Raw genomic sequence first — 18,054 nt, forward strand, 5'->3', positions numbered from 1 at the left:
TGTTTCTATTACAGAATGCCATGATTTTATGAATTTTAAACACTTGATAGATTTAAAAACAAGCTTAGAACATAAAATTGCACAGTTGGTCCATGCTTAATGTGGCTTTACTGAGAAAACAGAAAGCAAAGTACCAGTTGGAGGGGGTAAATTGGGCTCTCCATGTCCTGAAAAGATCTTTTTTGTTCTTCTGTCTGCAATACATCACTGTACATTTTCAAGTGTTGTCATTTGCAAAGTGTTGTCATAGCAAGGCCGCTGAAGAGGACATCTGAAAAAAATCAGTCAAAACATCCTTCTCTTGTTTTACAGCATTGACTCCCGACATGCACAAGAGATTTCCTTGCTGAGAGTTCTTCAAAAATGAATAGGTGGGCCTCCAAGTTCAGTAGGTAATAGAGAAAGATCAAGGTGCAAAAGGAGGCAGAGAAAGGTGATTTGAACCATTTTCCTGCTAGTGGGCACAGCCAGATGTTAGAAACTGGCAGAAAGTAGAGCAGGCACATGACTGCTCTCAGTATTACCTAGTTGCTTGTGATTTCAGAGCAGACTGTTATGTGGGCAGAATTGGAAGAGCAGTGGTACAAAATATATGTTACATAGCCAAAAATTCTTCTTGGCAGAGAGAATTCTAAAGAAAGAGGCCAACCTGTGCAATACTTCCATAAATAACTGCAAAAGATTGTGTGCAGTCCAATGGTGGACTTAAATTAAAACAAACAAAACCTTTAATATGTAGAAAAGACAGAGATTGATAAGCAACAAAAGAAGTCACAAGAAAGGTGGATTGTTTACTAGCAAAATATTTTTTTTTATAGTCATGTTCCCATGGTAAGAAAGGTAAACAATGGATTCTCTAGGAAGATGAGTTAGGTTTTTCCATCTTGCTCTATTTAGAACATATATCAACAAGTAATGCAGAATCACACATGAAACGGACAGTAACAGGCACTGGTTCATTGAGAAAAAAAAAAAAAAAAGGAAAGAAAGAAAAGAAAAAAGGAAAAGAAAAGAAAAGAAAAAAGAAAAGAAAAGAAAAGAAAAGAAAAGAAAAGAAAAGAAAAGAAAAGAAAAGAAAAGAAAAGAAAAGAAAAGAAAAGAAAAGAAAAGAAAAGAAAAGAAAAGAAAAGAAAAGAAAAGAAAAGAAAAGAAAAGAAAAGAAAAGAAAAGAAAAGAAAAGGAAAAGCAAAGAAAAGCAAAGAAAAGCAAAGAAAAGCAAAGAAAAGCAAAGAAAAGCAAAGAAAAGCAAAGAAAAGCAAAGAAAAGAAAAGAAAAGCAAAGAAAAGAAAAGAAAAGCAAAGAAAAGCAAAGAAAAGCAAAGAAAAGAAAAGAAAAGAAAAGAAAAGAAAAGAAAAGAAAAGAAAAGAAAAGAAAAGAAAAGAAAAGAAAAGAAAAGAAAAGAAAAGAAAAGAAAAGAAAAGAAAAGAAAAGAAAAGGAAAAGAGAAATCACTTCAAACCCAGCAACCAATTTAGAGAATAAAAATAGAAAGGGAACCAGACATATAACAAATACAATATATCTCTGACAAACAACCAAGATAAGCAACATCTAATGACAAAAGACAAAAGATTTCAAATTGTGTTAGCATCTGTTACCCAAAAGTACACAGATCATGGAAGATTTCTTTCCAGAGCTCCTAGGATTGAATTTTCTTATAATTAGAATGTCTTTTCAACCTAGGAGCAAATAAAAAGCAGACTCAGGCTGCAGTACTGCAAAGAACTAAAAATGAATAGAAAACAAAAAGATTCATTAGACCCTAGAAAATAGCTCTTCCATTCTATAATTCTTCCTCTAATTGATTCATTACAAGCTGACATCCAATCTATCAAGTGTACTTTTGAAAAATCTTTCCTTTTTCTAAAAACATCTATCCTACTAGCTGAAGCCAAGTGTTTTGAACAAGATTGCTTACCCCAGTGCTCCTTGTGACTGAAATCTAACACAAAGAAAACTAGTATCTCTTGCAGTACACACAATGTACTCTGTTTTCTAAAGTTCTAACAGAAAAGAGGAATGACAATCTCTTGAAGGGCTGAGGGCTCTCTGAACAAATGAAAGATCTATGGAAGGCAACATTTGCTAGATTGATCTGAGAGTTCTCAATGGGCAGATAATTAAAAATTTACTAGCTGAATACTGACGCACATTTTAAAGCAGTTTTTGTAAGCTCTTTGGTATTGGGATCCTGTCTTATGTGCCATTATGGTGGCTGACACAGCTAGGTTCTGATAAAGCATTTGGCTTAACTCATTATTACATTCTTTTTTAAAAATTGTGATATGTTGCCAGGAGTTTGATAACCACATTTGAGTATAATGAGAATTTTTTCTAGTCTGGTGCTCAAGAGATCACATTTCATATGCAGAAAAAAAAATAACAAACAAACAAAAAAAAAAAGGCAGTAATGTGAAAAGTGAAAGTATTAGTTTCACAATACTGTAAGAAGTCCTCTCAGCTGATCCTTTTGTTCCCTTTATTCTTCCTTGCAAGAATTTATCATCTATGGCAGTCTGACTGGTATTTGTAGAATCAAATAGCTAATTTTTGGAAAATCTTAGCATGCATCAAATCTGTAAAGAACTACTAAATCACAGCCAACTACTTTTTCGCTCTTTTCCATTGAAATACTTCTGTGGGTTTCCACAATTCTATTTTTCAATGTATGCCATTTCACTAGTAAAACAAAGGAAGTCTTTGTTCATATATAATTCTTTACTTTTGGTGAAAAAAAAAAAAACCCACCAACAAAACTAAAATACTTGTCATATTCTTTTGTTTGAACTTCTACTCAAATATATTTAGTATTTTGTCTGTTCCATATTTGTATTCAGAGAGATGAGAACATTTCTTCTGGAAGCACTTATTTCACGACTAACATCCTCTTCTCCCATGAGGATGTATTAGTACAATGCGCAGTTAAAATGAGAGTTATAGAAACTGATTTCTGATATAGATTTCCATTCATCATCCAATCACTTTTTCTAAATTTGTCTCACTTCCAAGTGTGATAATGCTACTCATTATTACTTCAAGCCTTTTCTAACAAGTTTATATTTTTTTAAAAACAGCTTTCTGCAGATTTTATACAATGAACTAATTTAAGAAGTCATAATATTATACAAAATTAGAAAAAATACTCTGTGAACACTACTAAATTATCATTGATGGAAATTGATAATCAAAAGATAAGAATTCCTGTACAGTGTGTTGTACAGACTTTATTAAACACTTTCTTATAAAATGTTAGACTTCTATTACTTGTGTATATAAGTAAGTCATCTGTTGATGAAACAGAACCATGTAAGTAACAGTCCAATTTTAATCTCAAATCTGTCAAACATTCCAATCTGGCATTTTCATTTACTGAACTAACTTGATGGCAAATTTTTGCAGAAATTTACTTTGCATCTGTAAAGCTAGTAACTCAAAAATATCTAAATCTATCATAACATAGGTTGAACACAGAGATTAGCAGCCATTTCACACTGACAGAAAGATTCTAACTTCGATATCAATAACGTAGCAATATTCTTTCCACTTTAAGTCAACCATTTTAGGGATTGCAATGTACACACATGCATGGGATGAGAAATACCTCTCAGAACTTTAATTCTGAGTTGTCTGTATTTTCTACTTCACCTAGAGCATGCTACCTTTTTACTGACTTGTAGGCACTTTTTCTAACATTTACTCCAGTCCTGTCTAAAGCAAAACTCCTACTAATGCATAGGCTAAAATAGCTAAACTCAAATGACATAACTTTATCACAAGTTTTATTCATTTACTTTTAAAACATTTTGACTCGCCAGAAGTACTAACCTATGAGCTAATATTGGTTCCCATGGTGTTTATTACCCCATGAGAGAAAGTCCAGAAAGTTATTTGATTAAGCATATCATTGATTCTTCTGAAGAGGGGTATGTAAGGATTGTTTTATCATTTTACCACTACAAAATCTATAAACTTACTAAAGACACTCTGGCATAATTTTTTGAGTTTCTTCCTCTAAAAGAAATGTGAAAGGGTTTGTCATACATCCAATAAATGCATACTGGTTTGGATAAGGTTCAAATAAAATGAACAGATTAACAATATTCTTAAAGTAGCTAAAGCCATAATCAGGAAACCTTTCAAGAGAGGAGATGCTTTCAAGGTCCTTACACCAATTTTCTCTCTATCCCCTAATCTTAGCAATGGAGTCACATCTCAGGAGTAGAGTTCACCTCATCCACTAAAATTACAAATAAAATAAGCGCAGCTGAAATCCAAATCAGACCTTTCCCTTAAGTCAGAGAGTTAACTCAAAATATCTCTGCACAAAGCACTTTGTTATATAAGTGAGCTTAGCAGTTTAGTGAAAGGCGAGTGTATTTCTTTTCCTGAACATATCTGGACAATAATGTTGCCTTGAAGTACTTGTAATACCATTTGATGCACATAGAACAGGGCTTGTATAAGCAATAGTAACCCCTTGACTTTGCCCAAAACATGAACGATTTGTCAAAAATCTTCTTTTTAGCTGCACCATTGTGAGCAAATTCATTATAAGTGAGGGTTAGTCAAGAAAAATTGTGTCCAGGACAAAGATTCCTACCTAGCCAACCAGCAGCATAGTTCTGACAACCCTCGTGACAATATGTGTATTTTTCTCCAAGGTAAATTGCAGCAAATGTCAGGTGAACTGAGAAAGTGTTGCACTCTTGTCAAAGAAATATACCCAAACAGCAATCACTACTGAAAGACAGAAGAACCTGTGGTACTTTTGCTTACAGTGCTCCACAAATACCTAGCTGTTTAACTGTAATGGTTTAAACTAAAACAAATGGGTTAACCTGCCTTTTCCACCAACAGAGAAATGAGGGAAAAACAAAACACAGAAACTCCGGGTTGAGACAAAAGCAGAAAGCAGCAGTCAGAAGCAAGCAAGCTAAAAGCCCAAGCCAGAGCTACTCCCCCATCCCTCCCCGTCTTGCTGCCATCTCAGCAGAATATCCCATAATCTGGAACATTAACCAGCAACCAGAACGGAAAGCCTCCCATGTTCCATACTGAACTTCAAGCCCTGTAATACTTTGCTCCAGCCAGCACTTTCATTTTTTAAACTGGCATGAGGAAGAATGGTATGAATAGCAGCAGACTAAAACTCAACCTATGACACTAAAAGAACAGGTATTAGGATAAATATATCCTATTAGTCTTGTATGTCCTATCACTTGCAACTAGGGCAAAGAGTTTGACACCCACCTCACTACAGCTCCTTTCAGGTGGTTGTACAGAGCACTGAGACTAAACAACCACAGTTCCCTCAGTGGCTCCTAGTAAGGCTTGTTCTGCAGATCTTTCACTAGCTTCATTGCTGTGACCGTTTGAGGCTGTCCCCTTAAGAAAGGGAATACTGTGGTCGGATGTTTGTAAATGAAAGACGGATCTAAACTAATTTCATTGGTAGACTGGGGGAAAGCACCTTTTGAACTGGGAGTGCAGCAGAGAATCCTGGGCATTCCTGCACTTTGCTTTCTCCCCTTTGCAGCTCGCAGTTTTCTGGGCTTTTGGCCAGGCTTGACCTTGGAGCAGATAAGACACTCTCTAACATTCTAACACATAACTGCTCTTAGTTAATTTTCTCTTTTTCTCTCTTTCTAACCCTCTCTGGGGAAAGGGGGAGAGAAGGGGGAGCAGGGGTGGGGAACCCCCCTCAGCAGAGGAGGGAACCTTCATTTCTGTGTGACTTTGTTGTATATTTCTGTATATATTGTAAATACTGTAAATTCTGTACATAAACCTGCATTTCCTAAGCTGCTTTGTAAATATATAGCCCACACTCCTTTGCTAATCCAGCTGTGAGGTTTTTTTTCCCTTTCAACTTTCTTTCCCTCTACTCACAAGGGGGGGAAAGGGCCTGGCCTTTCCCCCAACCCTATGACAATTGCCCTTCTCTACACACACTCCAGCAACTCAATGTCCTTCTCATATTGAGATGATCAAAACTGAACACAGTATCTGAGATGTGGCCTCACCAGTGCTGAGTACAAAGGGACAACAATTTTCCTACTCAAGCTTGCCACACTATTCTTAATACAGGCCAGGATGCTGTTGGCCACCTTGGTGACCTGGGAACACTGCTGGCTCATGTTCAGATGACTGTCAACCAGCACCCTAAGGTCCTTTTCTACTGGCCAACTTTCCAGTCACTCTCCCTCAAGCCTGCAGTGTTGCATGGAGTTGTTATGACTCAAGTGCAGGACCCAGCACTTTGTCTTGTTAAACATCATACAATTTATCACAGCCCACTGACCCAGCCTGTCCAGATCACTCCCTTGATACACTCCTATATCAATAAACATAGCATTGCACGCAAGTTTGGCATTTCAAAGACCTGAAAGCAATCGACAAAGACACATAGTCTGAGGAGTTCTTTCCATAAAGATATGAAATAAGTGAGTCCTATGAGGAATATGAAACTTCTTTAAGGTCATACTCTTAAAAAATGTCAGGGAATAAAGCTTATTCTTCCTAAGATTATGAATATATCAACTTTTCAGTGAGTTTTTTACAAACAAAACTGGCATTTCATAGCAAAGAGTTCACAAAGAAACTAGAAGAGGTTCCAGTACATAAGAAATAGCACATTAACCTGGATACTTTTGTTTTCTGTCTGAAACATTAGACAACTTTAATACTTAGTAATTGGAAACATATATTGATCTATGCAACAAACTTTGCAATTATCAAAGCACTTCTTAATGGAATAGTTCTTAAATTTTATGAATAAAAAGACAATTCACTTTTAGAACATTTTTTCTGCAAATTACATATATTTTATATGAATTCAAGCTACTTGAATTTATTCTAAAGTGTGAAGAAATTGGATATTCTACCTTCCTTTCTCAATAGTCTTTTCATTTCTTTGAATCTGTTTTTCTAAAGCTAAAGCTTATTGTAAATCTAGTTTAATTGTATTTCAGATGGTAACAACCTTTCGAGTGGCTCTTCTTCAGGTAAATCTATCTTCTAAAATTCTGTCTACTAAAGTCCTTTTATTGTTTTGTTCCAGTTCTATTATTTCAGGGTCTCATTACATTTTATATAATTGTAGAAGAGCGCAAGTCAAAATAGGGTTCTCATTTCCACTCTCTGAATAATTATTTCTGCAAACTTATAGATGAAACACCTAAACTATTGAATTTGGTATAATTATATGACATATAAAATCCAAATGTACTGATGCTTTTCATTTTATTATCACTGAAAGTCCTTGTATGTGGAACATAAAAAAAATTCAATCAGTATACGAGACAAAACACACTGCTTTAATTGGTAGGGGTATATAAATTCAGTGTTAAAACATAAAGAGAACTTCTTCAGACTTCCTGTCTCAGAAAAAAAAAATGGTATCTTTTATTCTGTGAAGTCTGGCAACCAAGGTGATGAAGGGTTGAGAATTTCTTGTGAACTTGATTTAATAGATGGAAGAATTTTTTTTCCAGCTACCAAAAAAAAACCACCATATTCTCAGCAAGATAACAAAATAGTGTGCTAGTTGATGAATTCTTTGCATATAATATTTGTTATGACAGTTGCTATTTTGTCTTGTTGCAGTTATTTGCTTCTTTCTTCTTTTGCACTTTTAATTGTGTCTAAGAAATAAAAAAGCAAGATGCAAGAAGTAACATATTTTCCTGAGAGAACCAAAACTTCTTTTTTCTTAAGGTTTTTTCATAAACACATCGTAACTCCTATAATCTCAACATGATGAATAAGACCTAATAAAATGACATCTCAATCAAAGATGGGAAGAAAACCAGACAAGTAAAAGTACAGATTCATATTCATATCCAAGGATCTATCCATAGACACACCCTGAGAATACTGCTCAGACAGGTCAGCCCTACACATTCCCTTCATTTCCTTCCTTTCATATTTTGACAGACTACCTCAGAAACCTATGGAAACCTATGTGTAGACAGAAAAATCTGGAACAGTATTATTCTCTTAGCCATTCTAAATATTACCTTTTAGGAGAAGTGTAGCCTGAAGACAAAACTGTGCCATCCCCAGCACAGAATAAAAAATTACTTTCTCACAAACCAACATAAAGATTGCTGTTACTAATACTCATAGAACTCAAGTGCAATCTTAAATTTTAGACAAATCTAAAAGAGGAACTGAAATACCAAAATTAAATTAGACCATACCAGAGGATAAAAAATTGTGTGTGCAGTATCTAAGAATAATAAATTTAAACTTCTGTAGTTAATAATTAGACATGACTTCCTTTTCCTGCCTGAAAAGAAATTAATAATATTTAATTAGCAGAGCAAGAAAATTATCCACTTATGTATGCATCTCTACATTTAGGGGAAAAGAACTGGAAAAAAACATAAATGGCTCTTGCTGTAATTCTCTGTCCTAAAGTCTGCTGAGCCCAGACCAAAAATAAGGCAGTATCACATGCCTGAGTGTTTGCATAGAGCACATTCAAGTATTTGCTTCTATATTAGGCTGCCAATGTTTTGTGATTCCTTCAGTCTGTTTTGTGAGCTCTTGGATGGTATTTCTAAGCCTTTGAGAAGCAGTTCAATAATTGCCTGTGTCTGTATTTCTGATGACCTAGATCCTGAAAATTCCTTGACAGTAGGCATTCAATTTTCAGTCTTTCAGCTCCATTTGTGAAACTAATTTTACTCATTGTTTGAAGAAGTTTCAGAAAAGTACTGTTAAAAACAAAAAAAAACCCATGCTCTAGAGGAAAGACTCCCATAATCGACCTACCTTACCTTGTCAAGGAAACCTCTCTCTGTTTAGAATAGATTGATCTTTGTGGATAATTGTGCTGTATTCTTCAGTCTTATATAATGAAAAATGAATATATGTTTCATATTATAGCCAGACAAGTCATCCACTATGACAAAACTATCCAAGATTTTCTTCAACACTCTACCACAGTCAACAGGTTGTACTGGAACATAGGCATCTGAGCTTGGTTTAGCTCTCAGTAAAGGACAGACAGTACATCATACCAGAAAACTGTCCTGAAAATTTCTACACATCACTTAATTTATCTTGTGAAAACTTTTTTGTGCATTGGAACTCCTTTGATTTAATTTTGGAAAGTCTAAATCTAGGGAAAGCTGAGAGTCTGATATACTAAATGTCACTCCCAGCTAGGGAGTTGAGACCAGCTACTACTTTTCCCTTTAGCTGATTTATGTGAAAGTGTCTTCAGATAACTGCTTTCCTGCATCAGCATGAAACTCACAATTCTACTAGAGATGCCACAAAAAAAAAATGGCTGGGCTAATCTTGGAGGATTCATCATGTCCTCCCAGCCACCTTCTCATAAGAGCTACCCGAGCTGCAAAGCTCGGGATAGAAAACCAGGAATTCCATGTGCATTGAAATGGGCTAATCAGACCCTAGGATAGCTCACAGAACCTTGCAGCAATCCTAAAACTACTAAATAAACTATAGTGAAAGTAACCATCTCTCAGTATTAGGTGTTTCTTAACTTTACCACTGTGTCTGATATATAAGTACACAATTTTAATTCCTAGAAGTTTGAGGGGTACCTTCACTGCAGCAAGGAAATATTCAGGCCAAATATAATTTGCTGCCTTTGTTACAGAATGCTTGCACAGAACAGGTAGGGGAATTACCTGCCAGGCAGGCATATTGGGTTACTACAAAATCTTTGATCAGATATGGTTTTGCTGGAATACTTAATTTTCAAAATGAAGTTTGCATTGACAGGGCAGGAAATTTGCAAACATAATGGTAACTCTCTTTTTTTTTATCAGTTTTCATACTTTCTTTTTTTTGTTTCCCAAGCCACAAAAGAATTGCAGTTTTCCAATAATGTTAACATTCAATTTCAATACCTATTGAAAAGAAAGACTATTAAGTATTCTTATCAAGACAGGTTTTTACCCCTCCACTTGTTTTGATAGTAGTTTTATGAAAAAGAATTTATTTCCATGAATTCTAAATATGTTCTCCTTTGATCTCTCAAAATATGAGACAGAATTTTAAAAGGCTTTCAAATCACAAGAGAAACCATTTGAATTTGGGATGCTGGAGATAACTGCTAAGAATTTAGAGACGTTCTTTCTTACCTGTCATGTATTTTTGGACTGAGTTCTAATACTTAGAAGCCTTACAGGTTAGCTGATATGGCACAGAGAATAAACATGACCAACAGATGAACTCATGTGCAGATTACTTATTCAGTGAGTGAGGCAAGGTTTGAAAAGAGGAGGTGGAATGTAAGCCTGGAATTGTGACTCCGACTCAACTGCTTTTGTCAGCTATTCTTAGCAAGCCACAATTATCCAAATCTCTGAGTCAGCATTAAGAACAATTTAGCAATCTAGTCTTCAACTTTGATAAAACATAAGGATTTTAACATAGTGTTGTCTAGATATTTATAGTAAATAGCTAGTCGCATCTCAAAAATGTTTTAGTATTGTAAGTCAAGATAAATATACTCTGCCATCTTACATATGCAACGTAGACATTGTCCGCTTCCAAACAAAAGATTTTATCCTATAAACAGTATGCCAGAAAAACTTCCACTGACCCTACTCGCCTAAACTGGGACAGCTGGCCTGGGGCCATGAATTTTTCTTCATGACAAATTGTATTACTTAGCTGAGCAAGGAAGTGCAATGTAAACTAGGCAAATTCTGAATGGGCCTCCTGATAGTTTTAGTAGCAATACTGCAGGAGACAGCTGAATGTCCGATACAGCATATATCTAATTATCAATACACCAGAAAAAGAATAACAATACTTCTATTCTAAAATATATTCCTATTAAAAGGCAGCAAACAGAGATTTTTGAGACCATTTATTACAGTTTATAGAATAACAAAAAGCTACTCATTTACGTTTTTAATTTCAAGAGTCTTATCCAGAAACAAAATTCTCACTGAGTATTCTTTCCAGCTGAACTGCAGTTAGACAGCTAAATCAGAAATGCGTACAACATAGTCATAATAACTTGGTGAACCAGAAAAGACCACCTGCACTATCATGAATATGACTAAAGAAGGCTAAGAAGGCCAATGGCATCCTGGCCTGCATTAGGAATAGTGTGGCCAGCAGGAGCAGGGAGGTCATTGTGCCCCTGTACTCTGCATTGGTTTGGCCACACCTTGAGTACTGTGTCCAGTTCTGGGCCCCTCAGTTTAAGAAGGACATTGAGACACTTGAACGTGTCCAGAGAAGGGCAACAAGGCTGGTGAGAGGCCTTGAGCACAAGCCCTATGAGGAGAGGCTGAGGGAGCTGGGATTGTTTAGCCTGGAGAAGAGGAGGCTCAGGGGTGACCTCATTGCCCTCTACAACTACCTGAAAGGTGGTTGTAGCCAGGAAAGGGTTGGTCTCTTCTCCCAGGCAACCAGCACCGGAACAAGGGGACACAGTCTCCAGCTGCTCCAGGGGAAGTTTAGGCTCAAGGTGAGGAGAAAGTTCTTCACGGAGAGAGTCATTAGTCATTGGAATGGGCTGCCAGGGGAGGTGGTGGAGTCCATATCCCTGGAGGTGTTCAAGAGGGGGTTGGACATGGCACTTGCTGCCATGGTCTAGTCATGAGGTCTGTGGTGACAGGTTGGACTTGATGACCCTTGAGGTCTCTTCCAACCTTGGCGATACTGTGATACTGTGATACTGTGAAAAAAAAGTGTGAGCAAAAAGCCTCTAACCGTGTCTAATGCCAGAAAACATTGTGAATGGTATTTTCAAGAAGCTGAATGCAGTTGAAGAAAAGAAGTTAGAGTATGTTTCACTATTGATGCAATAAACTTTCAAAATTGTTTTATAAACTGCTTTACAACCCAATTCTCTGTGCATTTTAAAATAATGTATTTTTTTAATGTACTTCACTAATTTCAACTGTAATCACTTTGTTCAATTGTACTTAAGTAAGCATGTTCCCAAGGTGCACTGTGCTGAACATCACTGTGCAGATTGAAAAGTGGCACCTCTAGCAGCTCTTTAAAACATGCATGACTCTGCTTTTATGTAAGAGAGATTTCTGTCTACTGTACTGTTGTGTATGTATATGCATTGGATTAATAGATTCAGTGCTAAATATTTGGACTTCAACAACCTTTTTCAGAAATTGGCAAGAAAAGAAGGAATTTTTTTTTTTTATAATTTTGCATGGATTTACATTTTAAAGTAGGAAAACAACAGTGGAAATAACTAGCCAGATTTCTAAACACTGAAATGTTATCATTAGAGTCTCAGTATTTCTTTATTATTTGATACATTTTAAATTGCATGGATTGAAAAAAAAAAAAAAAAAGTACAAATGATAAGTTGAGAATATTTTCAGATGTCACAGAATTATTCTGAAATTTATATTAGAATTACAGCCATATCCTATGATACTGAGTGGCCAAGTGATAAAACAGCAAATGAACATTTTAACAGGCATAATAATAAAGACTAAATTATCTGCTACCAGTCAAGAAAGAAATCTCTCAGCTGTCATGAAAGTATCTTAAGCTAGCACATGCTGCAATTGAATATTAGGAATTAGAAGGAAAGGAAGTAAGATCAAAACAAAACTTCTTTGTCACTTCATTGATCCCTGACTCTGGAAGTAGCTCAGGCCACTGTCAAAAATTATCACATTAGAAATGAAAAGGAATGGAGAAGAGTGAGGATGATCAGACACACTATGGCTACTCTAGTATTCTTCAGGATGGAAAAGAGGTATACAAAGAGAATGTAACAGATATATGAAAAGCTACAAACATTACTGAGATTATTAAAAGGGAGCACCTACTAACACTTTTTCCTATCATAAAATCAAGCACCCTCCCCAAGGCAACAGTTTTACAGCAAGCAAGGGGAAGTACTTTTTCACAAAGGTATGCTAAAATTATGTAATTGTTTCCTATAGGGTACTACCAAAGTACAACTGTGTTTTCAAAGGCACTGAGGCAAATTCATGAAAGAAAGCTACACCAAATTTTAGCTTCATGGTTTGTACAAAATCTCTGGCTCAGAGAATTTATGAACTGCAGATAGCAAGAAAGTGAGTAAACTTACTGGGAGAAGTAGCACAATGGAGCAGATCTGAAACTCCTCCATGTATCCACTTCTGGATAATAACACAGGAACTAATGTGCGCTGGATGGACCTGTAGTAACTTCAGCTCTTACAGCGTTTCCCTTACAAAACGCAGGGTAGTTTCACTTACATTGATTTCAAATTCAAAGTAAATTCAATACTGAATATATAGGACACATTTTGAAACTTTAAATGATTAAGCTATGCCATCAATTACTCTACACTTACTGCTGGCTGTAGGCATCAATGAAAGATATTTGAAAACATTTCAGTATGAGATGATAAAATTGAGTGCTAGATATTAATGAACATTAGCTAGCTGCCAACTGACTGGAGGGAGGGGGGCGGAATGAAAGCTTATCCAAAAATAATTTGTTATCCCAGGACAGGGGGATAACAAGTCATTTCATGATCTTCACTGAGAAATCATTCGCTATTGATTCACTGTGGAAAACATTCATGTAGGAAAGTGATGAGTGACAAGGATCTATTAGATAAGTCAGATTGTTTATGCAATGGCATCTGGTCATTTCAATCACTACTTTGTGGGTTGGGTTTTTTTTTGTTTGTTGGTGGGTTTTTTGTTTGGTTTTGTTGTTTCTGTAGAAGGGGGGTAGTATTTTTTTCTATGATGTTTACCATGTTTTCTGTACATCAAAGTCTCTGTGCCTCCATCTGTGAGTTCTATTACACAATATCCACAAATATTTCCTATCTGGGTTTGATTATTTTTTTTTAAACAGACAGTCTGTACATTTTGCAGTTCTTCCTCTATATTTTCTTGATTTGCACCATCCTTTGCACTTCCTCTCAACTACTAACATTTCTTACTATTACACAGTTTCCCACACACTCCAAATAGCCTACCCTGTCATGCCATATGCCAAGACACACCAAGTCCCCCCCATTTGCAAACATACAAAAGACAATTTCATTGTATGTGTGCAGCTGAGGTTTGAGAGCTGTGTCACAGCTTTTCTTCCTGAATGTTCCATTACTTTTAATTTTTAACTTATTCAAAATAAGTGTTTCACTTAATGGTAAAATTTAAGTATAGGAAATAATTGTGGCAAAACTGATGGGCACCATGTTGGGCACCAATTAATTGTAATGTGATGGGTTGAAAATTCCCCTCAGTATTAAATTGCCAGAATAGCTCAGCTGGAAGCAAATGAAGCTGTATTTACAAGCACAGCTGCAATCTACAATGAAATGTAATGAATATAAACAAAATATACAATATTTGCATATATTTACAGGTGTTTACACTTGATAAATAGCACAAGAACCCCCCTGGACAAACCAGGGGAGCCAGCAACAGCTTCCCCTTCCCTGCTCTCTACCCCCCTGGACATGGGACAAGAGAAAGAGCAGAGTTGTTTGTTAAGATACTCAGCCGCAACAAAGAACACAGCCAAGGTCAGCAAAGCCAAGCAGAAGCCCAAGTTAGTATCTCCTAGAGCAAGGAAGATGAAAAGAGATAGTTTACCGATCTAAATTTTATGTCTGTTATTTGTCCAATGGGATTATTTTGAGTTAATAATTATTTTCCTTTTCACACACAATAGTGATTTCTTTACATTCTACTACTTTCTGTTCAAGATATGTTGAAAATTTTCTAGGCAAACCTTATTTTTCCTTCCTGAAGGATTAACACTGATGTCTTCCTGTTTAATTTGTAGCAAATAAATCAGTAAATCAGCAGTACACTTTTAAGCACATGGAGTTCCACTAATAATAGAATCCCCAAATATCTGTTTCATGGTAACAGCTGCCAAGCAAAGTAGTTTGATGTGTTTTCTAGCAGTTTTGTATAAATGCATAGATTTTTAACTTAGAAAGGGACAATTGGAATAGCTAACCTTATCTCTTTTAAAACAGGCTGTAGAATCAATGCTGCTATGACTACTCTGAGCTCAGTAACCTAGATCTTACTGAAGTATGAAATCCTGTAACACTATGACTGTAACAGAGTTACAACTATATAATATTACCATATTTATGCATTTCACTGCTAAGGATTGTAATTTATTAGGAGTGGGTCATTATTTTTTTTTGGTAGCTATTATTATGCAGTCTGACTGGGTGTGAAAAAAGCAGGTTTTCACAACAAGAAACCAATAGGTAATATTTTCTTCTTTTCTGCAGGCAGACTTTTTGGGTTCCGGTTACCTGGATTGAGACTTCTAACATACCGAAAGCAGTCCTTACCACAGGAAGACCCTGATGCAGTGATAGTTGACTCATCAAAGCACAGTGATGACTCAGTGGCGATGAAGCACTTTAAATCACCTACAAAAGAAAGCTGTAGTCCTTCAGAAGTGGATGATACAAAAGCACTGATTCAACCCAGTAAATGTTCACCTTTGGTTAATATATCAGGACCTCTTGACCATTCATCACCTAAACAGCAATGGGACAGACTTTACCCTGACATGATACAGACAAGCAATCCACTAACCCACTCCAGATCAAAGGAAAGCATTTGTAGCATACGAAGAGCCTCTTCAGTACATGACATAGAAGGTTTTAACGTCCATCCCAAGAACACTTTTAGGGACCGTCATGCAAGTGAAGGTATGGTACAAAGTCAACCAGGACTCTTTGACGATTATTGCAATTTTTCATAGCAAGTATCATCCCTTTTAAAGCAAAATTATAATCAGATGTATCTGTTCAAAGGTACACTAAAAATACTAAGGGCCCCAAATATTTATACTAAATACTGCTTTTCATGTCTAAGCAGACCACTGAAATTATGGGATTGCTTTTTGAGCATCATCTGCCTCCTGTATTGGGGTATAGCAAAATCAAGCCCAACATTTTTTAAAGGTATTATCAGTATTTGGAGGGCAATCACAGAATCATCCAGGCCTGAAGGGATGTCTAAGATCGAGTCCTGACAATTCACCATTCCACCAAATCTGTCATTGCGCCATGTCCCCATGCACCAGATCTATATGGCTCTTAAACACATCCAGGAATGGCGACTCAGCCACCTTCCTGGACAGCGCATTCCAGTGCCTGACAACCCTTTCCTTGAAATTTTTTTTTCCTAATGTCCGGTCTAAACCTCCCCTGGTGCAGCTTGAGGCCCTTCCCTCTTGTTCTATCATTAGTTACTTGTGAGAAGAGGCCAGTGCCTACCTTTCAAGTAGTTGCAGAGAGCATTAAGGTCTCGCCTCAGCCTCCTTTTTTGTAGACTAAACAGCCTATTGTGTTTTGAGGCCTATGCCCTAACCATAGAGATGATTCCTCCAGAATGCCCGGGGGTACAAAGACCTGAACAGTCCAGCCCAGTGGGTGGACACAGGAAATTATGTTATTTTATTCCCAGGATGCCTGTGTCTCCCATTTATCTGGGAGCAGCACAAGCTGTCCTCACCTTCCTTCCTCACTCTCTGCCTTCATGGCTGGCTCCCTTTATCTTTGGATGCGTGGGACCTGGGCCTGGGGTGGCCTGGCTGGGGCCCAGAGCTAGCAAACTACATTTTGAGCTGCGTCACTCAGGTTCGGTATGCGAGGGGGTAGTGAGGCATGGTGGAAGGCATTTGAGGCCTGAGTTTTCACTCTGGTTTGGAGGAATGTGTTCAGAATCTTCAGCCTGAGGTTTTTGGAGAACTGTGGCCTATGGATTTTGTATATTTTATACACTTTGCACTGTACCACGTAGTTGTGATTAGTATTTCCATTTAAACTTCTAATTCTATTAAATCACCAACTTAGTAGCCCTTCTCTGTACCCACTCCAGTGCCTCGATGTCCTTCCTGTACTGTGGTGCCCAAAACCAAACACTGTACTCGAGGTGCGGCCTCACCAACACTGAGTACAGAGGGACAATCACCTCCCAGGTCCTGCTGGCCACACTGCTTCTGATACAGGCCATAATGCCATTGGCCTTCTTGGCCACCTGGGCACACTTCTAGCTCATGTTCATCCTCCTGCCAATCAGTACTCCCAGGTCCTTTTCTGCCACACAGCTCTCTAACCATTCTCTCCCAAGCTTGTAGCATTGCATGGGGTTGTTGTGGCCCGGGTGCAGGACCCAGAATCTGGCCTTGTGGAAGCTCATACAGTTGAACTCAGGTCCCTCTGTATAGCCTCCCTACCCTCAGGCAGGTCAACACTCCCACCTAATTTTGTGAATGAATCATGAGATCAAGTTGCAATAGCATGCACAGTGCTATCTCATACATACAAATATTAGATTTTCTCTGTCTGAAGCCCTACTTCAGAGACTGATAAGGTGGGGGTTTATTTTAAATCTTTAGTATAAACATTTTATATTCACTGATCAATACTAAGACATGCCTTTTTTTCTCACACTGTAAAAATGTCTTCAGCAACTCCACTGAAATGTTTTGTGTAATGCTTGATGAAATGGTGAAATGCTTAGTGTAAAGTTCATGTAAGTGTGATTTTTCTCTTTGTGTGGTATATTCTTACAACAAATTTGCAAAGATGTTTTCTCTGTCTTCTTTTTCTTCTGTCTCTCCTAATTACATGAAGTCATGGAGTGCAGTTCACGATTTCTTGTTGGTGACAGGGAGTCTGAGAAACTGGGAAAACAGTTTAGTAAATAGAGATTTGAAAGTCTTGTGAAGGGAGAGCCACCACTGAAACTGTCTTTTTCAGAAAAGTGCCACATATGCAATAACTTTGCAGATGCTGGTGGTCTAATGACTTGACTTGCATATTTTTTATTCAAGGCAGATGACAAGGAATGCATGGAGAATTTTTTAAGATTTAAAAAATACACATCATGAAAGACTCTGTACAGATTCATAAATTAGCAAAAAAAAATGTATTTCATTTTCATTGATTATATGGTTTTGTCTCTTTTTCTTCTATTCACTGAGTGCAAGTGTAAAATGCCTTTAAGTTCTCATACATTTTGGAAGATCCACATCAAGAGTTCTTTCCTTCTGTACATCTCCCAGTGTGTCAGTCTGAATACTCCTCTGCCACCCA

General features: G+C 36.9%; 1 protein-coding gene across 1 annotated transcript in view; it reads left to right on the top strand.

The window, feature by feature from the left end:
- The window catches only part of KCNH7 (potassium voltage-gated channel subfamily H member 7), a 228,139-nt gene that overhangs the window by 135,777 nt on the left and 74,308 nt on the right, over positions 1–18,054 (top strand). Inside the window, exons 4-5 of the mRNA XM_068138751.1 lie at positions 6,971–7,003; positions 15,232–15,660. Coding sequence (XP_067994852.1) covers positions 6,971–7,003; positions 15,232–15,660 — 462 coding nt within the window. The remainder of the gene's footprint in view (positions 1–6,970; positions 7,004–15,231; positions 15,661–18,054) is intronic.

Source organism: Melanerpes formicivorus, unplaced genomic scaffold (assembly GCF_026170545.1).
Source record: "Melanerpes formicivorus ecotype bairdi unplaced genomic scaffold, bMelFor1.0.p_v2 SCAF_5, whole genome shotgun sequence".
NCBI classification, from domain to species: domain Eukaryota; kingdom Metazoa; phylum Chordata; class Aves; order Piciformes; family Picidae; genus Melanerpes; species Melanerpes formicivorus.